The sequence below is a fragment of the Melozone crissalis genome, unplaced genomic scaffold (assembly GCF_028551555.1).
Source record: "Melozone crissalis strain CALT ecotype California unplaced genomic scaffold, PUWL_Pcris_2 ptg000132l_1, whole genome shotgun sequence".
NCBI lineage: Eukaryota > Metazoa > Chordata > Aves > Passeriformes > Passerellidae > Melozone > Melozone crissalis.
In genome coordinates, this window is record NW_026535905.1 from 771,435 (window position 1) to 790,628 (window position 19,194).

The following is a 19,194-nucleotide window of genomic DNA, read 5'->3' on the forward strand; positions in this document are numbered from 1 at the left end:
AACATCTCCCTTCATTTCACACTTTCAGCTTTCACACCGAAATGGGGGCTGCAATACTTTCCTGCCCGTGCTGCAGAATAAGGAGAACCCTACCCTACACTGATGATTTCAGTGCTGGATCAAACCACAACTCTTAGCACAGATTTCCAGCCTCTGTGCCTCGTCAGAACTTTGCCTAAATCACTTGATTACAAATACACAATACCTGAGGTTGGGCAGGAAGACTGATTTACATGAAACTTTCATTTAATTTTACAGCTGGACTGAAAAATAGCCTCAAATGTCTCAAGGAGGAGAATACACCCCATTAAGTATTGGTAACAATTACCCAGACACTCGGGGGGGAGCACAGTACAAACCAGGGAGTGCCACATGGATTTCATAATTTCTGCTTTAAAAAATGGTATTGCACTAAATGAACTAACTTTCCCTTCTATACAACAGTCACTAACCAGGTTTTAGGAGGGTAACTATCTCAACACTGGGGGAACTTTATCATAAAAGAACTATTTAATTCCATTACAACAGTGAAAACTCCAGAGAAAGACATTTTATTAGAGAAAACTGCACATGAAGGCTAAAGTCACTTCAGTGAAAGCAGAGATACTTATTTAAACAAGAATACAGCTATCCATCACCCTGTGCTCTGCCTGATTTACATATATATAGCTTTTAAAATATCACTGCTTCTTTTTAAGCTGCAAGTGCCTCCAGGGAGGGAGGTTACCAACCCCATGATTCTGCACAGAACTCCAATTATTAGGTATAAAATCCTGTGAGGAATGAGGATGCCTTTATGATGATGATTACTAGATACATACTCCTGGCCAACATAAAAGCTGGATCCCATTTGCTCAGATGGGTTCTCAGTGAGAACATCCCAAGCATGTTTATGCACATCCCCTCCTCTGAACAGCTTCTGGACTCTGCTGAGCCTGAGGAGGGATGGGCTCAGCTCTGAGGGGCTGAGCTCTGAGGGGCTGAGCTCTGAGGGGCTGAGCAGGGATGGGCTGAGCTCTGAGGGGCTGAGCTCTCAGGGGCTGGGCTCTGAGGGGCTGAGCTCTGAGGGGCTGAGCAGGGATGGGCTGAGCTCTGAGGGGCTGAGCTCTCAGGGGCTCGGCTCTGAGGGGCTCGGCTCTGAGGGGCTGAGCTCTGAGGGGCTCGGCTCCGAGGGGCTGAGCTCTGAGGGGCTGGGCTCTGAGGGGCTCGGCTCCGAGGGGCTCGGCTCTGAGGGGCTCGGCTCTGAGGGGCTGGGCTCCGAGGGGCTCGGCTCTGAGGGGCTGAGCTCTGAGGGGCTGAGCTCTGAGGGGCTGGGCTCTGAGGGGCTCGGCTCTGAGGGGCTGAGCTCTCAGGGGCTCGGCTCTGAGGGGCTGAGCTCTCAGGGGCTCGGCTCTGAGGGGCTGAGCAGGGATGGGCTGAGCTCTGAGGGGCTGAGCTCTGAGGGGCTGAGCTCTGAGGGGCTGAGCTCTCAGGGGCTCGGCTCTCAGGGGCTCGGCTCTCAGGGGCTGAGCTCTGAGGGGCTGAGCTCTCAGGGGCTCGGCTCTCAGGGGCTGAGCTCTCAGGGGCTGAGCTCTCAGGGGCTGGGCTCTGAGGGGCTGAGCTCTGAGGGGCTGAGCTCTGAGGGGCTGGGCTCTCAGGGGCTGGGCTCTGAGGGGCTGAGCTCTGAGGGGCTGAGCAGGGATGGGCTGAGCTCTGAGGGGCTGGGCTCTGAGGGGCTGAGCTCTGAGGGGCTGGGCTCTGAGGGGCTCGGCTCTGAGGGGCTGAGCTCTCAGGGGCTCGGCTCTGAGGGGCTGAGCTCTCAGGGGCTGAGCTCTCAGGGGCTCGGCTCTGAGGGGCTGGGCTCTGAGGGGCTGAGCTCTGAGGGGCTGGGCTCTGAGGGGCTGAGCTCTCAGGGGCTCGGCTCTCAGGGGCTGAGCTCTCAGGGGCTGAGCTCTCAGGGGCTCGGCTCTGAGGGGCTGGGCTCTGAGGGGCTGAGCTCTGAGGGGCTGGGCTCTGAGGGGCTCGGCTCTCAGGGGCTGAGCTCTCAGGGGCTCGGCTCTGAGGGGCTGAGCTCTCAGGGGCTGAGCTCTCAGGGGCTCGGCTCTCAGGGGCTGAGCTCTGAGGGGCTGAGCAGGGATGGGCTGAGCTCTGAGGGGCTGAGCTCTCAGGGGCTGAGCTCTCAGGGGCTGGGCTCTGAGGGGCTCGGCTCTGAGGGGCTGGGCTCTGAGGGGCTGGGCTCTGAGGGGCTGAGCTCTGAGAGGCTGAGCTCTCAGGGGCTCGGCTCACTCCTCAGCAGGGCCTGTCCTCACTGGAGATAAAGACTGCAGCAAAAATGAACACTAGTCTGAAACAACAAAACTAGGAGAACAAATAAAATGGGCCCAAGACTTTATGAATTTATGTGGTTGTGTCACAGAAAGGAAAAAGTGATTCACAAAAATATTGTGAGGAACAATAGCTGTGAAGTAATGAGAAGGTATGTATAAAGGTAATTTGGTTTAACTGGCAGATATATAAGCTTCATATGAATTTAAAATTAAACACAGCTACATCTATTCTAAAGTTGTGAACCAAACTGGCAAATATATATAAAAATGTGATTTTAAACTGAATTTAAAGCCAAACAAAGGCTGTAACTTTAGACTGTGCACAATTAAGAGAATTCAGCAGCGAGCTGGAAAAAAAACAGAGCTCTACATGTGTGGCTCTAAATTCACCAGGAAAGCTGCTCAGAATTTTCAGCACCAGATGCAACAAAAATAGCAACTTTGCATGAGATCGTATGTGAAATTACTTAAAAAGAACAAAACCATCTTTTCTGCAGTAGTAAAATAACTACAGAAATTCATGTAGTGTTCACATGAGGAGTTTTATGTAACATTTTAAAATTTGGAGCAATCAGGTCAAGTCATTCCTCTCCAGTGGTCTTCACTATGCACATGAGCTGAAGTACTTTTACTTTATGAGATCTGCAGTCACAAGTGTGGAAAGCTATCAGAAGGAATGTGTGACAAAATCCCTTCTAACTCATTTATGTATTAATATAACATTTATGTATTAATATAACCCCCATTTATGTATTAATAGAACATTTATGTATTAATATAACCCCCAGAATATTTCACATTAGAAAAGAGAATCTTTAACAGGGCACAAAACCAACCAGAAATGGGTACTACAACACCCAATACTTGATATTTTCAAATCTCCTATAAGCCATTTTCAAAACAAGATTAATTCATCAAAAAAGAAATGTTAGGCTTAAGATAAAATAAAATGTCTGATTCAGTGAGAAAAGGCAGCATTTTGTAGAAAAGTAAGTTTTCTCAGTGGAAAAAGGCATCATAAAATAGGCTATGTGTTGTATAAAATAAGCAATTCATAATATCATAGGATGCTGTTTATGTATTTTTTCAAAAATGCAAATTGTTTATTTTTATTTGCTTACTAACATCAGTATGAAATTGAAAATAGGCCAGTATGCCTCAAGCTATCAGTGGCTCATTGCCAAGAGTATGTCCCAATAACAGCTTTAGTAAGATTGACTATCTGTCTATCTGTACACATTACATGCACAAGAGCACTACCCTCATAAAAAAGCCTTTGCTGATGCACTCCAGTGTTCAGCAGCATGGTAAACTACTTGTGTATGAAATACAATAAACACTTAGATCACTCAAACAACAACTTCAGAAAAAGCTGTGTTAAGCTTTTAATGACTACTCTCATACTCTCCACAGCAACACAACCTTCAGTACAATTGAGTTCTATGGAAGTGAAATAGAAATGCACTAATGAACAGTTACAAACAAAGAGGTCAATTTGGTCTTCTGCATGAATATATTCATTTGTTCCAACTTCCCCTGTGATGAACACACAGCCAATGCAGGCACCATGTCAAGCAGTGATTGCTGTTCCACAGCTCAGGGAGAAGCACACCCAAGGAGTTACAAGGTAAGACCACAGGAAAGAAGAGATCAGTGCATTCCACAATGGGAAGCAGTGAAAGAGGCATCACCTGGCAGGAGCAGGAAGCTGGAGAGCAGCACAGTCACACTGCCTACTTGAAAACAAGTGCAGGAAGCGAAAGTCAGGTGCAGGTGAAGAGGGGGACAGGACAGGTGGCTGTGATGGCAGTAACAGGAATTGGGAGCACAATCCAAGGCTGCTGGAGTAACAGTTCCTTCAAAGTCAACACAGCATGTAGAAACTGCGCTAACATTGAAGGGGGACACAAATTAAGAAAATAATGGCGTGGGTGGTGACAATACAGCAACACCACAATTACTGAAGACCAGTTAAAGTAGGGCACAAATTAACAGTAAAGGGCCTCCTTACTCTCTGCTCATAAAATAACATTGTCTGAAGATCATTAAGCTATATTGTTATAATGCAACTCACATTAACAGGATTAGAGAGAAACTAAAGAGGGTAACTGACAGAATGTCCTACTCAAAGGCAGCTGCAGAGCTAGTTCTTGGGGAAAAATGCAAAAACAGACAGCCAAACCACAGGTTCATCAACAGAAGAGGCAGAAATGTTTTTGTGTACAAAGTAAACAGAGTACCCATGGTGTACAGTTGAGCTTTCACATGAGAGCATCTTCCATACCCTCAGCATAGCACCAACCTTTAGCTCTGTCTGGTTGTTTTTGAAGGATCTTACACTCAGTGTCTGTCAGAAGAGCATGGTCTTTGTAAAACATCACAGAGGATACTGGTACTTTTGTTAATTAGCTCTAGTGATTAATTCATGCTCTAAACTTGTGTCCAACTTCTATTTTTCTGACTATATTACAAAACTCCTTGGTATTTGACCTCAGCTCTCACACATACCCAAAGCGCCCACCCATAACATTCTCCAGTCATCCTGTCCCTCCATGCAGTTCTTCCAACAGCTCTCCAAAGTGTGGTCACCAAAACTATCTATACCCTGGCACTGGCTGCTCCAGAGCCAAGCACAAGGAAGTGTTTCATCACCTCCTTTCACTCAAGGACATGAAGTGCTTGAAGAGCCTCAGAGCTGGAGCAAGCACTGAGGTTGGTTATTAGCAATCTGTTTTCCCAATGCGTCCTCTGCTCCTGCCTCAGCAGGTTTTGTAGCTCAGCGAACGGCTGCACCTTTACCCATCAGCATGTTATACCATGCTAAGCACAGCGATAAATGACTACACTACAGTAGTGTGACAAAGCCTCTAGAGCTTAAGATGCATCATTGGGCAGAAAAAAAAGTGCCTCATTTTCTGTCATAGCGTCTTCTAGCAGAGGAAAGGCACCATTCCCTTGCTAGAGGAGCACAAGCCCTGCAGCCTTTGTCCATGCAGGATCAGTCTGTCTTAGCAGCTACACACACTCTAACAAAACATTATCCTGTCCTATAATGTAGCAGTAAGAGCAAGTGTTAAATGTGAGGTAAGGTTTATACTTTGAGGGAATGACTGGCAGGAAGAAAGGACAGTAAGAAGAGGCCTAACTAACCCCAAACCTCTTCTACTCCTGGGTAATCTCCAGGTGACATCATCATTCCCCATTTAGATAAAATTTCAATTCAAGAATTTTTCTTGCATCAGCAGCCTTCCAGAGTAAGTATTTTGTAATAAATTAGCTCAGTTATGATACACTACGGGTAACCCACTTAGTCTAACTAGACTGAAAAAAACCAAGATGTTCAACATCACAGCACAATTCACGTTGTTGGCTTTTGAAGTGTCAAATGATTCGTAATGAGGAAGTTTGTTATTCTGCTTCGATCTTTACTATTCCACATTTACATAATTCTAATTCCTCAAGATGCTTGAGACAAACTGCAGATGTAAGGCTGTGCAGGAATTGCAGCACTTTGAAATTCAGATGAACACACCCAGACATTGATTACAGCAATCTACTCAGAGTTGCCATGCCTACACTGGGTACAGCCAAAACACATTTAAAGGAGATCCCAAGCAGCTCTCTATAGCCTGGTACTGCAGGTAACTCCAAGCAGCACAAGCTAAATCCTGGCACCTTTAAATCAGCTATGCCAGTTTAGGAGCTCCTTCACCCAGAGTTTTCCTGGAACATCTCCTGGGTGGGAACAGCAAGTCACAGGAGAGGGACACAAACAGCTCCTGGCAAAAGGCACCTTTTACCATTCAGCCTGCATCTGGAAACTCAGCTTGGCTGTGTTCTGCATGACAGCAAAGTAAATAATACATTCAAGCATTATGATGAATATTATTTACCTATTTGCAATTGAATTGTTATGAATATAAATGTGCTCTGATTAATTACTTTAACACGTACGTGTGTGTTTGCCTACAAACCATTCTCAGACTATGCATCTTAACAAGGAGGATTTCTAAAGGTACATCTGTATGATTGTTAAAAAATGTGTTTATTCAGCTTTTAACTTTTTGAGTTAAGACTTAATACTGCTCCTTTTTGTGATCTCAAATGTGCAGGTTATTTTCCATCTCCCGTTTTCTGAGAGAGTTATCAAGTAGAAACAGTTTTTCAGGGGATGCATTACTTCAAAAAGAGCAGCTTCAGGAAGATTTTGCCCTGTGGCAGACAGAAATCCTTCAGCAGTATTCCACTGAGGTGTCAGCTGAAGGACCCATATCACAGTGCTGAGAACACTTTTCTAAAGCAAGGAAAGAACATTCAGCTTTGGGGTTGAAAATAGGAACATGATCTAGAATAGGAAAAAGAAGAGATCAGATATTTGGTCAAAAGCCATGAAGCTTGACTTTAAGAATTCAAGTTTCTCTTATACCACAGGACATCAAGTAAGATTTCACAGCTTTCTGTAACAAAATTAAGAGAGTGGAACATGCTTGAATTTGTAGCAGGTATCCTTTCTAGTTGGGCTAATCCCTCCAAAAACAGCTTTACAGAACCTGAAGCTGCAATGATGCAGTAAAAAAGAATAACTGGACCAAATAGGAGAGAGAGAAGAATGGAAGATAATCAGTTTTCCAATGACTACTATTCCTTATTTAAACAAAATTAGTTTTTTAAAATAAATGTATTTACTACTTTGAAAGACAAACACTTTTAGAAGGGCTTTTCAGTATCTGCCCTGTTTTGACATTCTCCAGTGAATAACCATTACCACAGATACAGAAGTTCAGCTCAGGAAGGAAACCATTGACCATAACTGGAGACCTGAACTCCCACTTGAAGAAAATGACTATCTTTTTGGGACTGTGTCAATTGTCAATACCTGAAGTGTCACGAAGCCCTTCTAATACCAATCAGTGTTGACAATGCTCATATGTCTAGACCAAACTCCTTAAGTCAATGGAATACTCCTTTTCCTCCACCCCTCAGCTCTCAAAAGCAAAAAGCACACTGTGGTATGAATGCAAGGGGCTAATTAAGTTTCTTGAGGGATGATGCATGTGCTTAATTACTGATCTAAGAACATTAATTGGCAGAATTTTAATTGATATACACAATCCCTGATTTAAGGTGAAATTAACAACTTTTAAGTAATTTAAGAGTTTTTTCAACTCAAGCATTTAACAGCCCACATTCCAGTGTCACTGCCCACCCTGCCCAGGGTGCAGTAACTCTGCTGCTCCTCAGTGGATTACAGATTTCTGAGTAATTTGCTCCGTGCCCCAACACAGCAAGAATTAGGCTGAATTTATGCTATCCTTCACAGCAAAACCATTGCCACTTGTTCAGCTTTTGTACAGCTTGAGCAGTAAGGCAAGGAGATACAGCCTTTACTAAAATAAGCTAAGCAAAGATGGAAAGAGGATTTACAGCATATGATAAGGGAGACTGGAAGCTTCAGAATCTGGGTTTGTTTTCAGTCCTACAGGCAAAAATCACTACAGCTATACATAATTAAGCAAAGAATGTAAAGACACTTTACATGTTTATTTTTTCTTCCTAGCCTATTAAGTAAAGGGCTGGAAAAACAAATACAATTTTAAACCCCACCACCTCCAGAAACAGTACACTAAGTACCACATACATAGCTTAATTATAAAATTTATCTACAAACAGAAACCAACTTCCTACTGGAACATCCCTCTTCCTAAACTAGATTTGCATATCAATTAATGGCACAGAAATGAGACAGCAGTATAACACAACATGAAATAACAAAGTTGAAGTCAACAGACAACGCTGCCAGCTAGCTGAAAATATGAATCTGCAGATGAAAATAGGCATTTTTATATTGATGTGGTATTACAGTGCAATAATGACCTTATTTTGATTCTATTTATTCTAATAAGCCTATACTGATGAGTTTTATTCATATGCAACAAAAAACCCCATAACATCTAGTTCGTATCTTCAACCCAAACTGTTTTTCACATCATTATGGAGCCAGAAGACATCAAGAAAAAAGTCCACGATAGAATCCCCTCTACCCCGTATTTGCTTTGGCACAAACATTTCTGTCTTTGACTGTCAGCTTTTATTTTAATCTTACATTCTGGTTTACTTTCCCAAATAGCATTACTTTTCTTTAAAGACATATAACAAATATTTAATGTTTGGAATTTATTTCTTATATTGCCATAACTTTATGCTGCATAAATGCCTTATGCCCAGTTATTCCTTACTTGAGCAAGTTCTTAACTCTGATATTTAAAATTTCTCTGTAATTTTTTACATCCAGCATTGCTTTCCATTCTGTTTGCTTCCTACTTTATAATCATGGTTTTTAAGCACTTATCTTCTATTACAAGACTTTATAGCCTATCATTCCTATGGAGGTAGTTAATTTAGAAAATAGCCTAAAATTTGTCACAGACCATCAAAAACTACTAGAATTGTACATTATGGCACACAGTCAATCTTGGCCAATAGCACACAGCTGACAGTTTGCCCAAACACTGGCGTGATTTAATGGTTTCCCTTTGGTCACTGAAGCAGAATTCTTTCTGACCTGCTTCACCCATGGAGCACCTTGGCAGCTCTGCAGGAGCCACACAAGAAATTCAAGCAGGCAGGCTGAGACTCGCTCCCAAGACTGGTCTGACAGCTCCTGGAAAGCGTTGAACTGGGATCCCAAGCTACCACTGAACTGAAAAAGCTGCTTCCTTCAGCCTTCCCAAGGAGCCGCAAAGGGCACCTCAGCCACGTGCCCCACAAGCAGAGGAACAGTCACACAATGGCTGAGGTTCAGATCTCTGAACTTGTGCAGTCTCCCTGCTCAAAGCAGGGTCACCTCTAACAGGTTACTTGGGATCTTTCCCATTGCAGTGTGGTTTGAGCATCTCCAAGCCCAGGGAGAGCCCACAGGTCCTTGTGCCTGCTGGGGAGCCCAGAGCTGTACAGCACTGCACTGGCTGTAAGCAGGGGTGAGTACAGGGGCTGAGACCTCCCTGCTGCTGCTGCTGCTGTCCCAGTGCCACCCAGAGTGCTGTTCAGTTGTCTTTGCCACCAGGGAACGCCACCCACTGGGCCATGCTTCACTTGTGCACCAGCCTCACCTCTGGCTGCTGGACAAGCTCAACAATAATTAGGTACTTTCTTTCAGGTTCTTACTTAGGGTATAATGTCTACCCAGTGGTAACAAAATCAAGACAAGAGCGGTGGTGGGGACATTAATCAAAATGCCAGGTGAGACCACAGTAAACAAAGATTACTTGGCATGAGAGAATAAAACGGTATTTTGGAAGCATTAGAGAACATTTCAATGCTCACATCCTTTAGCAAGAAAGGAACAAAAAGAAACAAAGCTGCTGCCTTACTAAACCAATAAAACCACAAATTCTGTTAACAAACAAGTCCCAGAATCATACTCTGTAAAAGCTGTTCACAAAGAAGATTGCCATACAGTCAGACCAAGTGCAAAGCAGGGAAACTGAGTGAAGTCTTCTCTTCATTAAACAAAATGAAGAGAAGAGAGGCATAACACTGACTAAAATGCATAATTTGAGTGAACTAGAACAAAAAAGGCCTCAGTGCATTCGACATGCAACTGCGTTCTGTGTTATTACTCTGATGTTATGCAAATTAAAGAGTTAGGCTTGCAGGCAGAAGGTAAATAATCTTATTTAAAACTTGCTTTTCAACACACAATTTCCTATTCAACAAACAAAGAATGAAAAGCTTCAAGTATGATGCTTTCACCACAGGGTCTTGCAGTATGTCATGAAGACATCCATGCTCATGGCCAAACCAAAGCTGAGCATTGCTTAATCAGGCATAACAGAGCTTGCTAGGAAAGTGCAAATATTTCCATAGTGCTTTTTCAGCAGACCTAGTAGGTGCAGTAACATGATGATGCAGCAGAGATGAGCTCCTGCTCAGAACAGAGGGGAACATCCACCAGCAGTGGGAGAGCTGCTGAGCAGCCAAGCTGCAGTTATCCCAGCTCATGCCTCGGGTATTTCTGACTCACATGCACGGGCTACTTCACTAGTGAGGCACAACAGCCTCTTCAGTCGATTTTTTCAGGACTATTTCCTATTAATACTTTGTAACCCACTTCCCCTTCACTTCTATTCAGCCTCTACATCTATTTCCTATTTGGCATTTACTGAAATTGCTGCTGGCTGAACAGGATTAGACAGCAAAGCAGCCAAGGAATAAGAGACACATGACAAACAGGTCCCTGTTACACAACAAAGAACAAGTACATATGCTCTAATTTGACATCAGTAAAAAATATATTTTTCCCCAACAAAATGAGAGAGATGTGTTCAACTATTCCACCTAAGAAAGGCAAAGTACATAATTCATGTAAGAGAATTCAACTTTCAGCATCTTTATAAGAGCAAGATTTTAACTAGAAGAGTTGCATACCTTCTGCAATCAGGCATATCAAAACAAGATTCAAGGATCACTCAGGATCAAATAGCAAAGGCTACCTAAAATCTGCAAAACATGATTTCTCTAGACAAAAAGCAAATTCTTGAAAAATCAGTTTTCATGTCCTCCTGGCTGTCACAGGACCACAATCAGGATTCACTGGTCTGCATAAAATAGCTACACCAAAGTACACAAACTGCAAACACTTCATATCCCACTGTGAGCCCAAGCAAAACCAACTAGCTAACCAGTGAGAAGGAAAGCAACAATCACAAAATGGTGAATCATGCAAACCAGCAAAATGTTCTTAGGATCATGCAAGATATAATGGCTACTGAAAAACCCAAACTGTATCAAAATTTCTTTTCCCAAGTAAAAGCCAGCCTTCCTCTCAGTGCATTAAACAGCAGGATGATACAATAGAACAGTTGTTCCTGCAATCAGCAAATGCTGTTCTGCTCAGTCTGGTCACCTACACGTATCAGCTGAGTGGGCCCAGACAGATGGGAAGCTCCACCACCTGCTTAATCAGCAGCCTAAAGGCCTCTGACAAGAAATTTTGTATGACATTTGAGAATTAATCTGAGTTTTAACAGAGAAAGGTGTTTCTCTAAAAGCATTTAATTTGTGACTAAAAATGATGCCTTCAATTTTGACTTATTTAATACATTAAAACACAATTTATTCCAAGGAAGGAGAACAAACTCAAGCTTAAAATGCTAAGAGATAAACATTAGGCAGGAAGGCACACCAATACATGACAATAACTGCTCTGAGGTCAAGCAGCTTGCTCCCGTTTCCCAACCTGCTCTCTACTGCCACTGCTAGCTGGCTCCTCCCAGGGGCCTCACCTCGATGCCGCTCTGCCTGGCCAGTTTCACAGCCGTGTTGTAGTAGCCGCAGCGCAGCAGGTGCTCCACCATCATGCGGTCCATGCGCTTCTTCTTCCACATGTTGGCGGCGGCGGGCTGGTCGCTGCTGTGCTCCTTCAGGTGCTCGATCCTGCGCTTGCACAGCTTGGCGCTCTCATCTTCGGCCTGGATGGACTCCACGGCCTGCAAGGGAAAGCCGACAGTGAGGGCTGCACGCTTTCCATCTGCTTTTAAAGCAAGGCACAGCCATTGTTTGTAAGCATTCTTTATGTGTCATACAGCTACTCCCAGTAGTGTCTCTTTTGTTTAGAGATTGCCTATGGCAGTGCATAAGCCTCTGCGTGGCTGGTCCAGTTCTGAGATACCCTTGCACACAAGTAAGTTTTGATCTATTTGACACTATGAATATATACATTTTTCTGCTTAATTTGCAGTTTATCTGAAACCAGAAACGTATCAACCATGGCAGCAACTGCTGTAATAGTCTGCAAAGAGCTTTGTGAAGGTTTGCAATCATCTGATCCAAACAGTTGAAAAGCAAAATTTCCACCTCTAACCCATGCATGGCCTCTTCCTCCAGCAGCTGTCCTGCTGGATTAGTTCTACTCAGGAGTGATGCAGAGTAAACCCACATTACTTCTAATACACTGGAGCCATTTTCATCAGTCATGCAATAATGGAAATTATACAAATGGTTGGCCTCTTGGCACCTGTAATTCAAGGATCTGAAAGCACTTTTTCAAAATCATCAGTTTTGTTAAACTGGTATTATTTTATATATAACTCTGCTACTGTGGGAATGTGCATCCCTTGTTAAGGAGCTTTACTTAGGAAAACACATTTGTCCAAAGAAAATAGATTGATGATTTAAAACCAACATATTGGCATACCCAGCGAAAAAACACCCACCAATCCCTCAAGGTACTGCCACAATATTTTTAATTAAAACCAAAACACACAGCTCAGTTGCTTTCCTTCACCCTTAGAGCCATCACTCCAAGCCAGCTGACTCAGTGCACAGCATGGGACAACTCTGGGCCAGGTCAGGCTACAGAACTCCAGAGAGCTGGCAGAACTTGAATGTGCCTGCTAGGGTAAAGGCCAACCAGCGGAGGATGGTTAGTACCTTTCCCATCTGCAGCATATCACTGGTGATGCAATTGCAACTTAGGCTGCCCTGTGGTGACTTTAAACCTGCTGGCTTGTGTTGGAATGACTGCACAGCTCTGGCAGCTGCAAGGCAGAGGCAGAGGCAGAACCTGGCAGGCTTTTGGCAGCCCACTCTGCACTCCATGCTGACACAGAGACCTTTCCAGAACTCAAACTGCAGTATCACACATCATACACCTCCAGCTCTGGAAGCACAGGCTGGCTCTAATTGCATTTACCATGCCTACCCATAGACCTCTTCTAGAAGGATCAGCATTTGAAAAGCAAAGTTAAATGAGAGAAAACTTGCAAGGAAAGCTCACTGAGCTTATTCCCCTCTTCCCCCCAATTAAGCCTGACTCTGATCTGACCCTTGATACCAAATTCAAGTATCTGAAACACTAGTCACCATCTAAGAGTCTCTTAACATCCATGTAGACATCTGTAGCATAAGTAATTTTTATTACTGAAGTTGGAGTTACTTGTGCTGCTGACTTGAGCTTTATTTTGTAACAGTGTCTGGTGACAAGTATTTTGTTTGCGTTATAAACTGGGTCTCTTCCTATGCAGCAGGCAAATACTAACTCAAGACAAAACACACTTCCACTATTTAGATATCTGCAGTATTATCAGATGTGAAGGCAAGCTTGAGAAATATTCTGAATACAACTAAGAACTCAAGGCAGCCAGGCACAAAGGTTAGACCCCTTCTGCTTCCAAAGGGCTCTTCTTATATGGCTTTGGATCTGGACTTCTACAGCTCTTGCTGGTTTTTGATCCTTCTAGTATGTTCAGAAAGGCTGCAGATTCTTTTCAAACCCTCTGAAGCAAGTCTATCTGGACTTGCCCTGCTGGATGTTAACAGAACTTGAGGGAACAAGCATATTAAACAGGATACAAAAGGGAGAACACAAAGGCCTAGGTTTCCCCAGGATCATTTTTAGAACCTAAGAAACCTGCTGCGTTTTAAAGCTCTCTTTCAAGAGTGAGTGAGGTGCTAAATAAAGGAACCATCCAATTCTATTAGGGCCATCTCAGCAGTTCATGAGATCCTTGTCTAAACACAGGAGGCAACAGAGATCCCACATGGGTCCAAAGGCTCTAAAGAAAACAATAATTTTGCTCAGGGCAGAGATTATAGAGAAGACAGTTGGGAGTTGAGGGTTTGGAGCAGAAACAAGACCTTTGTATTTCAGAGGACTTTTACTGTTAAATAATTTTTTTGGCCTTTTGTTCTTTCCGAGTAGCTACAAGATTCCCCAGAGTCTTTCAGGCAGTCAAAAACAAATGAGCAATTAATCCAAAATGGAGCTTTGCACCCAAAACACTCAGCAATGCCTTCAGACACACCCCCACAGTCAGCAAAGCTTTAACAAGTAAATAACTTTTACTCCTACACATCATTACTACACACCTACCAGCAAGATACAACACCTCTGTCAGAAATAGCTCCTATTTTTCTGTAAGTAACAGAGAAGTGAAGAAAACATATCCTTTAAGACCTTTCTAAGTCTCACAAGCCAAGGATGAAAAGAGCAATTAATTTATCCAGCGTTCTGCAGAACAGCTTTTCAACCTTTAAGTTGCTCAAGCAGAAAACCCCAAATCAACACATATGACAGCGTTATTTTCATGTTGCAAACCTCCAAGGTATTTTGATGCTTCACATAGTACTGTCACAAGATTTATATCTGTTGGTTATTCCATTTAAGTTTCAATGAAATGACTCTGCTTTTATGTTTCATCTATTTATTTTTGGAGAAGCACTGCTCTCAAGTCAGGCGACAGAGCTATTTCCATTTTTCTGCAAGGCTTGTTTCAAGTAAGTGTTCTGATGACTCTAGGGATGAGTAATATTCCCATCCAAAATAAGGATGGCTTATACTTCTTTTTCTGAGAACATATACATCTTTTTCTAAGAAAGATGTGGTAAAAGCATGAAAGGCTGGTTGTATTTTGTTCAAGCTTAACAGCTAGAAGTAGGTTATCGTGCCAAATTTTGTTTAAAAGGCTCTTAATATTCCCTAGGAATCTTTCAAATTGCAAGTTGAGTGTTTATCAAAAAAATTCAAGTAACAATCCAGGACAAACTTGCACTTTCTTCTGCAGAGAAGTCTCAACTCTGCATACAACTATTCCTGCACTGGGAGTTTCCCATTTTTCAGCTTCACCTTCTACCTGTTTTGCTATTCCAGTGATCAATTTATTCAATTACACAAACCTTTCCATTAGACAAGCAGGAATTGTACAAATCAATTCATTTTGCTACTATTTCTTTTCTGTTAGTAAAGAAAGTCCTTTCCAGGACTACAAATATCTCTTAATTTTACCTCTCAACAGAAGTTTGTTTTATTATACTTAGACAAGGACCACCAAATTGTGTTTCTGAAGCACAGCGAAGCAAAGTTTCACTTTTAAAGATTCAGTAATGCCTGGTGCCTTGAAGAGAAAACGCCAGCAAACAGCACAGCACTGAGGCACAACAGCACCCACCTTGCGTTTCAGCACGCTGAGCTTCTCAACAACCCCATCCAGCAAACAGCACAGCACTGAGGCACAACAGCACCCACCTTGCGTTTCAGAACGCTGAGCTTCTCAACAACCCCATCCAGCAGGCTGACAACAGAGTCCACGGCGGGACAGCTGCTGAGCGTCTTCTCCAGCTCGGCCACCACCATGCTGACGTGGCTGGTCTCGCGGTCGATGTTCTTCTGGGCAGCGCGGAACCGTTTGTTCAGGGTTTCATACGGCACCTGGAGCACACATAGCAGCTCGTCAGGATTGCTGTGTTTAACAAGTCAGCTCCTCCAGAGCTTACAAAGACTATGATTTCATCTGATGCAGCCCAAAGAGCACCTTGGTTCCAGGGGACTAGAGGTCATTGACTGAACTTCAGTTCCCATACTGAAACCCTTGTTTAAGTTCTCTCAGCAAGGAGCTCACACTTCAAAGATTATGAAAAAACAACAGGAAAAATGCTGCAGTTTCTTGTCTGATACCAGGTTCACCTATCCTGCTTTGGCTGTAGGAAGCATTGATGGAAACAATCCAGGGACAACAAAATATGAAGACAAATCTGTACCTACAAAAGGAAAGCTACAAGTTAAACCACAACTGAGAGATCACTCTTCAGACCCTGACTTTGTAATTTTACATTTCTTCCCCTCACAAATTCATTAAAAAAGAGAAAGTTACCTTTGAGAGAAAGCATGTATAATGCATACTGGCTACTGAAAAATTTATACACAGTACACCAACAGTCATTCAGGAAATCCAACAAGTCTCCTACATACCTCTACCCATGAAAGACTACTTTTTAGGAAGTAATACTAAAAAGTAGTATATACTTTGTATATACAAGAACTATAAGGAATGCCAAGAGAAACCCCATGTAAATTTTAAGAGATAAAAGCCTAAAATGTATGACTAAACTGGTTAATTTCCTCTAATGCTCCATTCCTGAGTTAAGAGATTTGCCTGTCTTTGAGGTCTCCTGTCCTGCTTGTCCCACACCTTTGTGGAACAGCTGAATGAAACCTGCTACTGATGGCCATTAGGGACACATGGATGGAAGCAGCCAGCCTGGGGAATGATTTGGGGAAAGCTTACAGAAGTGTTAAACTGCTTCCACTACAGCGGCAGCAAAAGCAATTTACACAGGAAGTTCTATTACTTCACAGAAACAGGAATTTTTAAAGACATTCCAGTGCTATACACTTAATTCAGCCATATCTTTAATCTTTTAAAAGTCAATGAGAAGTTCTTTCAGGTAGTTATGATAATCTTGATTGCTTTTCCATTAATCAAAGGCATAATTTAGATAGCAATCAGATTATCTATGTTAAAGGTAAAACAGGAAGCACAAATCAGGGCTCTGTTTGGTACATATCCCGTATATGTTTGATTACAAATCTTTCAAGCATACAACTTCTAATCAATTATATCAAGGGCTCAGTTTTCCTCTTTCTAATTATCTGCATGCAAGGAAGTATCCCCAGGGGCCAGGGCCCTTGTGGGCTCCGTCAGCAGAGAGGCTCCTACAGCCACTGCAATTCCCCATCAGAGAATAGCTTGGTTCAGAGGGAGGAAGATGAGCCAAAGCATTCGCTTTCCAAGACTTTGCACTGCCTACAAAAGGTTGTGGTTCTCTGTAGTAGTAATAAAAGACAAGGACAATCCTGCTAAGATATGAAAGGCTCCTCTTGTAAAGACTGAAATGATCTGTTTAATGGTTCCTGGTACCTCAAACTAAACCTAAACAAGTGACAGGACAAGACCACCCCAGAAGGCACCGAGCCAAACCAATTCTTTTCCTTATACATTCTGCCCTAAAATCCCAGCAGTACACCCACCCAAAACTCAAGCCACATAAACCATGACAAGTTATAGGCTTCAACACCTACTTAGCTGCCTATGTAACAACACTCCATCTCCAACCCCCTTTTCTTTTTTCCATTTACACAAAAAATATGAAATATTTTAAAGATCCACAGATAAAATGAATGCTCTAGGAGGCCATTATTTTGACATGTCATGTTTTTGAACATGAAACTTATTTCCAACTCTAAGACCTGATGCCAGACAACATTAAGATAACTTCTTCCCTTCCTTTGCCCCAGTGCATCTTTCTTACTGTTCACCAAAACATATTTCTGTAAGTATTTCGCTAATCAGCTTTCCATGCCACACCGAAAATCTGCATCAATAAAGACTTTCACAAGCTACTATTAATTTGAGGTACCTTTTTTAGTACAGCAAGTGCTTTTGTTAAATTTTGAGCAGTCAGCTGGACACAGATCTAGTCAGTTGGGAAAAAAGTCTGTGTTTAATCTCCCTCTTGCCTAGTTCCTTATCTGCACTCAAGAGCAGTAACAGCACCCATTTCCTGTGCTGTCTCTTCAGCTTGCAGAGTTCTGGCACACTTTGTGTTCATGTGACATTTAGAACAATTGAACTTTCCATTTCAGCTGCTAACACTATATATCATTTAGAATGTCTAGGTGCAATAGGTTTTGAATCTTAGCTTTTTTTTCCCCCTACCATAAAAACAATCTGAATGTCTTCTGTGGAAGAGACTGAGTTGAAATGTTTCCACTATATACTCTGAAAGTAAATAAAAGTAAACATATTGAGAAACATAATTTAGTGTGTCATAAGAAGGGAAATTAAAGGTACAATGAAATTATTTGCATAACTGGAGCTGACAGTAAATACACTTTACCAGAGATTTGCGTAATTTGCACAGGCAGTTGTTTCTTATTCTAGAGCCAGCAGTTTTCATGAGAATATTTGTGAATCATATCTAGGTACAGATTTTACACTTACTTTACAGAGACAGAGTCTGTGAATGCCAAAATTTAGAACTACATTCCTTACACAGCAGGATTTTATCTTGAATCTGCATCTTGATCTGCTGGTTCTTTTATTACTCCCACAACTCCAACATGCCAAAAGACCCAGCACTGGCTTGCTTTGCTGCAGAACCCTTCACAAGTTACAAGCACTGCACCAACAGGAGCATTTCTTCCCACCCATACTGAAAGTTAATGAAAGGAGAACATATAAGTGCTCTGGACAATGCAGTTTTAAACATTTTTAATTATAGTTCACTTGATTTTCAGGTACCATTGTTAGAACACTGTGAACACCAAAGTTTTCAGACTAAGAGACAGATGCAAGATTTATATCTCATTAATTGCCATAAACCTATTAGAGACTGGGAATCTTGGCTGCCAGTACCATTCTGTGACCAAACCTGGATTACACAGCACGATTTAGAGACAAGAGTGACCTACAGAGCCCAGCCTAGGGAGGCATTACCTTAAGGAAAAAAGAATGAATTAGCTACTAGAACATCTGAAATACAGCAGCAAGTACTGACCAGGATGGGCTCTGTGTAAGCACAATACCAACTCGTCCTACTCGTTAGAGCTTGAAAAGCCACACCCAGCTGGCTCAGATGGTGAGCACACAACAGGATACAAAGGAGAGTTGTAAAACGTTAGTGGGCAGCACATTTAAATCCCGTGGCACTAAATAGATTCTGCTCCTTTTGTTCATCAGCTTCCACAGCTGCAGACACATATTCAACCTAAGCATGTCCTAAACCAGGTCAAACTTAAGCCTAGTGAAAAGGAATTTGACTGAAGTTAGATCAACCTACACAAGGGGTAAAAATTCCAGTAACACAAGTTTTTCCAAGATCAGAATTTTGTTGGGATGTGAAGCAAAGTCTGCTTGGCTGGAGGCTTCTGCAACCATAGCGTGGATGTTTCCAGGTGCTAAACACTAACAAAAAAGCAGAGACAACTGATTAACCTGAAACAAGTATTTTCTTCATTTCAGGAGTTACTTGACTGTTTTCAGAAAGCCAAAAAGTGGTGTGCTGTCCCAGGACATGCTCCAACAACCTCCAGCTGTGGAGACAAGACTCA

The 19,194-nt window shown here is 42.5% G+C and overlaps 1 protein-coding gene across 4 annotated transcripts in view; it reads right to left on the reverse strand.

Annotated features, from left to right (window-relative positions):
* Positions 1 to 19,194, reverse strand: part of MAEA (macrophage erythroblast attacher, E3 ubiquitin ligase) — a 49,186-nt gene that overhangs the window by 16,079 nt on the left and 13,913 nt on the right. For all 4 annotated transcript variants that reach the window (XM_054293230.1, XM_054293231.1, XM_054293227.1 and 1 more), the window contains 2 exons: positions 15,331 to 15,513; positions 11,591 to 11,794 (listed from right to left, as the gene is read on the reverse strand). In XM_054293230.1, the coding sequence (XP_054149205.1) occupies positions 11,591 to 11,794; positions 15,331 to 15,438 (312 nt within the window). In that variant the 5' untranslated portion in view covers positions 15,439 to 15,513. The remainder of the gene's footprint in view (positions 1 to 11,590; positions 11,795 to 15,330; positions 15,514 to 19,194) is intronic.